At 41.6% G+C, this 9,102-nt stretch overlaps 1 protein-coding gene across 1 annotated transcript in view; it reads right to left on the bottom strand.

Annotated features, from left to right (window-relative positions):
• Mrpl1 (mitochondrial ribosomal protein L1) overlaps nucleotides 1–8,535 on the bottom strand; it is an 82,620-nt gene extending 74,085 nt beyond the window's left edge. The window contains exon 1 of the mRNA XM_008843690.3: nucleotides 8,136–8,535. Within this exon, the coding sequence (XP_008841912.1) occupies nucleotides 8,136–8,166 (31 nt within the window). The 5' untranslated portion in view covers nucleotides 8,167–8,535. The remainder of the gene's footprint in view (nucleotides 1–8,135) is intronic.
• Between the last annotated feature and the right edge of the window lie 567 nt (nucleotides 8,536–9,102).

The raw sequence follows: 9,102 nt of genomic DNA, 5'->3' as shown, positions 1-9,102 counted from the left end.
TTCCCTTCCCTGACATCTTTCCCTTCCCCAAGGGAAAGGTGCCCCGTGCGAAATAAATCTGTATCCCGCTGAGAATTCCATCTGTGCCTCAGTGCCTTCCTCCATCCACCCACTCACTCCCGCCCATTCTCTACCTATCAGTCCTGACATAAATGATCCCCCTCAGAAACAGTGTATATGGATCCTACCACATTCAGATTCTATACCATATACACACAAAAATCAAACCTAAAACACACTAAAGACTTGTACATGAGGCTTGAGAATGTAGTTCAATAGTAGAGTGCTTGCTTGGCACACATGAGGCCCTAGGTTCAATCCCCAATACTGAAAAAAACAAAAACAATCAAACAAAACGCTAAAAATAAAACAGGTAAGTGGTAAAACTTAAAGACTTTCAGAATAGCAGAAAATATCCTTATAACCTTTAGGAAAAGATTAATTTCATAAACAAGATCCAAAAGCACTAAATGTGTATTAGTGCATGTGTATTAATGTTAAAAAACTTTATCAAAGCTGGGCATGGTGGCACACACTTTTGATCCCAGCACTTAGGAGGCAGAGCCAGGTGGATCTCTGTGAGTTCAAGGCCAGCTTGGTCTACATAGTAAGTTCCAGGCTAGCTAGGGCTACAGGAAAACCCTATTTCAAAAAGACAAAAAAAATTGTTTATTGAATATACTTTTTAAAAAATGAAAAATGAGGCTGTGGAGATAGCTTAGTCAGTAAAGAACTTGCCACCAAAGCACGAGGACCTGAGTTCTCCCCAGCATGCATGTAAAAAGCCAGCATGGTGGCATGTCCTTGCAATGCCAACACAAGCAGACAGATCCCTGGAGCTCACCAGTCGGCCTAGCCTAATTAACATACTCCAGATCCCAGTGAGAGACACTCTTTCTAAAACCCAGGTGTGTACCTCCCAAGAAACAACACTCAAGATTACCTCTGGTCTCCACACACATGTGCATGCACACACCCATCCCCAACACTCATAAAGTGTATAGCCAAAAACTAGTAGAATATATTTGTAACATATTCAGTTGACAAAAGATTGATATTTTGAGTATCTAAAATCAACCCAATTAAAAATTAACAAAAGAGTTAAAGAGGATTCCAACTAAAAAGGAAACATAAATAATGTAAAAGATGTCCAACCTCATTGGTAATCAAGTAAATATAAATTTAAAACACAATACAGTATCTGACATCAATGCTACTTAAAGGGTGGTCAGCAGACCTATTACAGTGTGCAATCATAAATCAATTATACCATGCAGGGCATGGGGGCACACACCTTTAATTCCAGTACTCAGGAAGCAGAGGTAAGCAGATATCTGTGAGACAAAGGCCTGCCTGGGATGGTCTACATAGCAAGTTCCAGGCCAGCTGGGACTACATAGTGAAACTCTGTCTCAAAAAACAAAACAAAACAAAAAGATTACACTAGTATGTAAAAATAACCAAATCACTGGGACTAGAGAAATAGCTGAGTGGTTAAAAGCACTGACTGCTCTTGCAGAGGACCAGGGTTTGAGTCCCAATACCCACATGGTAGCTAACAACCATCTGTAACTCCAGTTCCAGGGGATCCAATGCCACCTTCTGACCTCCAAAAGCATTGCACAACACAGTGCACTGTCCTCTTCTGACCTCCGCAGGCATTGCACAACACAGTGCACTTACACACATTAAAATAAATAAATAAATAAATAAATAATTAATTAATTAATTTTTTAAATTACTAAATATATTGTTTGGTGCAAGTGATTTTTTTTTTTTCTATTGGGCGTTCTGGAGTCCAGCATGTAGGAGCCCGAGACAGCAGGATTCCAAGTTTGAGGTCAGACCCTGTCTCAAAAAAATTTGGTTTTTTGCTAGGTGTGGTAGTACAAACCCTTAATCCCAGCATTGAGAAGGCAGAGGCAGGCAGATCTCTGTGAGTTTAAGGTCAGCCTGATCTACACAGTGAGTTCTGGGCCAGCCAATACTATGTAGTAAGACCCTGTCTCAAAACAAAAAATAAAAATTTCAGAAAACTTAAGGAAGCAGTGCTTATCTTACTTAGAGATGTAATTTATAATCCAACAATCTAAGCAGCACTGTTTTCCATACACTAGATTAAGAAACCTCTAAAAAATGAAGCCCCTGACAATATCAAGTAGTTTACACATTAATGAGTGTGAACTGGAATACCATTGTGGAAAGCAATATGAAATTACTCAATGAAACCTAGCATGCACAGCATGATGACGTACGTCCATTTCTAGCAAGTACCATGTACATGTGCACTAAGAGACACACACAAGAATAATCAGAAGACCGTTCCTAGCTACAAAACTACAGAGAAGAACTCAAATGTTTATCTACAGTACACTGGATAAATGCACTACTACTATAGTACAGTCCTGTAACAGAAGCTCTAGGACTATAAAAATAAGCAACTACATAGGTGAAGCTTCATAAACATGTTCAGCCAAAAAAGCAAGTGATAGAACCCTTGTTTAAAATCCCCAGTAATGAGAACCAGAAATTCAGATTTTCCACAATCTGTCAAACTGCTACAAAGAAAAACAAAATTACAATAATACTATTTTAAGTAGCACTATTAGATCATGATGTCTATATTTTCTTTTTTATAAAATGTACTTACTTATAGCTCATGTGTATGAGTGTTTTGCCTGCATGTATGTAAATGTACCCATGTATGCAACACCCATAGAGGCCATAAGAGGACATTGGATCCCTGGAACTGGAGTTATAGATGGTTGTTAGCCACCATGTGGATACTGGAAACTGAACCAAGGTCCTCTACGAGAGCAGCCAGAGCTCTTAACTGCTGAGCCATCTCTCCAGCCCTGGTATTTATATTTTCAAACACTCAGTAGACAATGTGTCCGCCTTAGTATAGTCATTCACTAAGCAGATAACCTCATTGCTACTAGAGAAAACAGTCCTCAGAGCTTCTTCAGGTATTCCTGAACATATCTGAAACTGCATTCGTCCTCTAAACTCTCCTCCACCCCCATCCCTTTGCAAGGAGATAAACTATTCCATCTCTTTTGTTAGCATATTCTCTTTTAATAGATGCCAAGGGCTGGGGGTCTCCAAAGGGATCAGTCCTAAGCTGCCTCACCTATCTCTACTCTTCACTTTCTCTCAGAGATCATATCCATCTAACTTTTACCTTCCCCTAAAAACACTGCAACCCAGGTCAACACCATGTCCTACCTGGATTACCTTAAACATCTCCAACTTATTCCATCTTCTACTTTTCGTAAGGATCTTTTAAAAATGAGCATCACACCCTGTGTTTAAATCACTTGGTAGATGGCTTAACCTGGCTCTGTAAACAAAGTGAATTCTTACCACTCTTCCACATGCTCTCCATGCTTAATACATGCAGCTCCTTTATTATTTTACCTGAGCACACCATGCTCTTTACCACCTTAGAATTTTCATCTAGAATCTTCTCTCTACTTGTGCCATTCTCCCTGATCACTTTCTCTGGCTATGACTAGTTCACAGCAATCTGTCTTGCAAGGAATGTAATTATAAACATTACTTCGTTAGAACACTTTCCTGAAGACTCAGAATAGGTCTCTCATATACACCTGCACAGCAGCTTGTTATTCCTTTCAGCATAAGGGCATTTGTAATTAAAGAAATATCTGCTCAATTAATGTCTGCTCCTCAATAGATAGTAAGCGCCAGAGGTAGGAAATGTGTACAGCTTAGTCACTATTGTATGCCTAACACCTAGCTCAGTGTTTGACATATTGAAACTCAATAATACCTACTGAAGCCAGGTGTGGTAGCACATGCCTTTACTCTCAGCACTAGGGAGGCAGAGGCAGGTCTACAAAGTGAGTTCCAGGTCAGCTGGAGCTACAAGGAGACCCTATCTCAAAAAGACCAAAAATAAATAAATAAAATAATATCTACTGAATTAACAAGTCAGGGCAAAAAATGAATCCAAATAACTTTAAATATCATCCATTACCATACATGGAAAGGGGCATTGAGTGTGTTTCATAAAGTTTTATTGGCACACAGGCAGCTCATGTATTTCTGTTGCTTTAGAAATCTGCAGTTGTCAACCTACTGACTCTGGCTATTTCCTGATCCCTGCTCTAATCAATTACCCTCTTTTACCAAGATTAGGTATAGTGAGAGCTAATGGTAGGCAGGGCACGAGAGGCACCTATCAGCAAGGGAAGGAAATGCTATTACCAGAAATAATGTGGTTCTTGTCCAGAGAGAACAAAAGACCAACTAAGAATGAGAACACACTCCAATTCTCACACAACTTGTGCTTATCAAAATGTAAGGGCAAGCTGGGCATAATGGAGCACTCCTATAATTTTAATAGCTAAGAGGTAGAAGCAGGAGGATCGTGAGTTCAAGACAATCTGGATTACATAGCAGGATCCTGTCTAAAAAACCAGAGGGGGGCCGGGCGTGGTGGCGCAAGCCTGTAGTCTCAGCACTTGGGAGGCAGAGGCAGGCGGATGGATCTCTGTGAGTTCAAGGCCAGCCTGGTCTACATAGTGAGTTCCAGGACAGCTGGGGCTACAGGGAGACCCTGCTTCAAAAAGACAAAAAAAACAAAAAAACAAACAAAAAAAAAAAAAAAAGAGGGGGGAAAAATGTTTTTTAATGCAACTGAAGGGCTGGAGAGATGGCCAGTAGTTAAGAGCACATACTGTTTTTGCCAAGGACCTGTGTTTGGTTCCCAGCACCTATATTAAGCAGCTCATAACCATCTGTAATTCCAGCTCCAGGGGAACCTGACCCCTCTGGTCTCTGCTGGCATCTGTGCTCATGGGCATGTACCCACACACAGACATGCACACATACACATAACAAGAAAAAAAGACTGAATTTAAACTTATCTCTGTGAAAATCCAGACTCTGATAACTACAGGGTTATTCTGATGGATAACTTGTATTAGGATTGAGTTTCAGAATATTAAAGATGAGTGCTTGTAAATTTATACAGATCTTTGGTCATATCTTTATATTTCTATTTATTTGGGCTCTTCCCAGTTTGTCAGGTACTTGAGGTGAGGTGTTCTATGATACACCTGCTTGAAAGCAAGGCACAAAGAGGTACAGCAGGCAAAGAAAGTACATTTTTAGAAGAAAACACATCTTACTATGTGAACTATAAGGGAAAAGGTATAAAGAACAAAAGAGCAACCAGGAATGGTCCAGCTACTCTCACTGGATCTTTCTTTTTATGGTCTGTCATTCATTCACTCAACAATGAATGCACCATTGAAAGGTGTGCTAGCTGTGCTTTAATTATTTAGGATATGTCAGTGAGCAAAACACTGGGAGGAGACGACAATACCAATAAATCTGGGAGGAAGGAGGTAAGGATTGCAGGATAAAAGAGACTGAGACAGGAGGAAAGTAATTTGCAATTTTAAGAAAAGATAGATTTCATCAAACACATGGGGCTGGGGAGAGAACTAATGAATAAAGCTCTTGTCAAGAAAGCATGAGGACCAAAGTTCAGATTCCTAGCACCCACATAAAAGCTGGGTGGGCACAGTGTAACAACTCCCTCCTCCCCCTAATCCTAGCACCCCCAGGGAAAGCTGAAATCCACACTGCCTCAGGAAATAAACAAGAGAGCAATTATCAGAAGACACCCAACATCAACCTCTGGCCTCCACATTCACACACATGTGCACAAACACACATGAACACACATACACCACATATACATACACACACCAAAAAAAGCATATAGTATACATTTGACACTTTAAATTCATATTAGCTGGGGCTAGAAAGATGACTCAATGGTTAAGAGTACAAGCTGCTCTTGCAGAGGACTTGTTCAATTTCCCAGCACCCATATGGTGGCCAACAACTGTCTATAAGTCCAATTTCAGGGGGAATCTGAGGCCCTCTTCTGACCTCCACGGGCACTGCACAACATGAGTGCACTTACATACATGTAGACAATATACTCATAAAATAAAAATAAATACTTTAAAAAATAAAAGTTTAAAAATTGTATTAGCCACATTTAAAGTGCTTAATAATGACTAAACAAAATAGACATTACAGTTATAGGCCACTATAAGGACTTTGGGGAGGCTTCTCAGAGTTCTGAGAATTGGAGTAATCTGATTAAGTTTTTTTTTAAATGTTTATTTAGAGACTGGAGACAGGGTCTTAGTATGTAGTATTGGCTGGCCTAGAACTCATTATGTAAACCAGGTTGGCCTCAAACTTGCAGTGATCATCCTGACTTTGCCTCCCAATGCTGGGATTAAAGACTTGTACCATACCCAGCTTAAATTCTTAACACCAATTTGCTCCTTATTTAGAGAAGACTGCAGAGGAACAAACATGAGAAGTGATAGTAGCTTAGAACAAGATAGTTGGTGTTACTGTGAGAAGTTAAGAGTCTAGGTTAACAGCAGGAGGCTGAGGCAAGAGGACAGCCTCAAGTTCAAGGCCAACTGGGCTACCTGGTGAGGGCTGGGTCAGGCCAGCAGGTACCACAAGACACTGTCTCAAAAACTCATACCCACCCCCAAATAATAAAAACAAATAGAGTCTGGATCAATTTGAGAGTAAAACAGGATTTGTCAATGACTTAATGTAAAGTCTGAGGAAGAGAGGAGTCAAGAATATTCTGGGGTGTGGCCTAGACAACTGAAAAGATGTAGTTGTTATCAAAAGAGATGAAGAAAAGTGCAGGCTATGATTATAAATTTGATTTTATTTTATATAAGATTTATATAAAATGTATTTTATTTATAACGCGTCCATAAGTTATACAGGTCTAAGGCTAGAATATTCAAATGAGTACAAGACTCTGAACTTCAGGAAAAAGATCCCCAAAGCAGGTGTAAATTTAATAGCCATTAAGATATTGGCAATAAAACTACAAGAGGGGGATGAGACCACTCAAGGAGTGACTGCACTCCTTCAAAGAATGAAGCTGGATACAGAAGAGATGGGAGTGAAAGATGGAATCCTGGCTCCTGGGACACTAAAGGAAACAGAGAAGAACCAACCGACTAATATGAGAAGAAACTGCAGGTGGAACAAGAGCCTCAGTTCTCTTCTGGGATTCTTCAGTTTTGTCTAATGTAATGTGATTTGTCATGCATGAAGGTAATGCCTTCAACTCCTTCTCAGTAATAATATATACTGCGGTTCGCTCAGTTAGTAGTCATCAGGGTCTTTTTGTGATATCTTGTCACAGTCCAAACTTTTGAACAACTATCCTAAATAAAGGATGCAGCTCTTGACACTGAATTTTCCTGTGAGAACTACAAAGAGAAAATTGTACAGTATTTCCTAGGGGGATCAAAGAGCACTAAAGGTGTGTGGGTCACTTTCCTGGCATGCTTGAGGTCCTAGGCTCCATACCCAACACCACAAATCTCTAGAGTGTAAGCTTCTGTTCTTCCCCTGCCACTTACTAGATGAATTTGGCTACATACCCAACGGGATTGGTTTCTTCCTCCATAAAATGGGGTGAGGCAGTTGCCTCCACTTAAAAACATAACTTAGATAATACTTTATAAACACTGTGCTTTAAAAAAAAACAAAAAAAAAGCATTGTAACAAAATGGGCTGTTCTAACAAGCTGAACTTGACTCCTTACTGGAAAAGAAATACTACAGAACTCGCCTCCAGACGATAAGCGTGATCCAAATTAGATAACGTCTGGAAATTTAAGTACTGGAATTACCTGTATTCAGAAAGCAGCAATAAGCACTTCGAACGGTGCAAGTTTACAGACCTAAGACACTTCATTAGACACCTTCCCTACCAGGACTCACTTATCAAACTCCATCCACCTGCTACTCCACACAGCCTGGACCCGAGACAGAACTGCCTCGCGTGGCCAACCCGTGGCCTAAAGGAATGTCACTGTGCATTCCCTCCCACAATGTGACCTGCTCCAGGCAGCAAAGAGGGCTGGGACATGGTCGCTTTTAAGTGGTAATGACCCTCCAGAGGACCCAGAGCCCAGAACGCGCACTGAGGCATATCGAGTGCTTCGAGCCGACCCGAGCCGAGGAGACTCTGGCCTGTGCTCTGTTGCAACGTGAGACTCAGTTCCAGATCGACTTTCCGCCCAATGACACCGGCTGTCTTACCTCTACTGAGGTATCTCGCGGCCGCCGCCATGTTGACCTTCCAGGATGGTGTTGATGAAATAGGTCCCCCGTTTCAACTACGTAGAGATGCAAAAAAGGTTCCGCTCTGGAGCTGGCGAAGCGGAAGGTGTTAGTGGAGCAAGAAAAACTGGGCGGAGACCCAGCAGTCTTAAGTGCCCCTATGGCGCTGCTCCGTCGGTTCCCGGGTTGGGACCGCGTTCCGTGGTTCCGGTACCGCGGCTTAACTACGATCAGGAACATGGTTGTTGAAGTTGCTGCAGTTACTTTAGTCCTTATTTTTATTTTTGATCCTGCAAATGAACTCAGAATGAGCATTTAAATAAGTTGTCGGGAACCTCGTACCCAGCTAAAATCTTGGAAAGCTGGAGTCCCGTCGGTTTCCTCCGCCACATCTCCAGCCTTCCAAGACTTTTTTTTTAATTCCTGTTGCTTGGCGGTAGAGTGCCTAGCGGTCATGCGCGAAGCCCTGGGTTCGAGCCCCTTAACTGCAAAGAGAAAATCCGCCAGACTTCGGCACACACACACACACACACCCCTCCCCCGCCAGGCATAGAGTGCCTAGCGGTCATGCGCGAAGCCCTGGGTTCGAGCCCCTTAACTGCAAAGAGAAAATCCGCCAGACTTCGGCACACACACACACACACCCCTCCCCCGCCAGGCAGGCGGCGCAGTCCCGCTCAGTAACCTACCAACAAAGCAAGATCAACAGTAACTATGTTGACCTCCGTTAATTGACTTTACCGTTCCCCTCTGCTGGCAAGCTGTGTCGTTAGGAGCAAAAGAATGACTAATACAATGCTTTACATTTATGAAACACGTCTAGTTTTTCAAAAAGATCTAAGACCCATATGCAGGTTATTCTAACAACAACAACAAACAACAAAAATGGAATGTCTTCCATTACGTCACGCCGCCCGTGTGGTTTCTCTAAAACAAATCCAATCAC

Source organism: Nannospalax galili, unplaced genomic scaffold (assembly GCF_000622305.1).
Source record: "Nannospalax galili isolate Female #2095 unplaced genomic scaffold, S.galili_v1.0 scaffold440, whole genome shotgun sequence".
Classification (NCBI taxonomy): domain Eukaryota; kingdom Metazoa; phylum Chordata; class Mammalia; order Rodentia; family Spalacidae; genus Nannospalax; species Nannospalax galili.
This window is presented reverse-complemented; position numbering and strand designations above follow the sequence as displayed.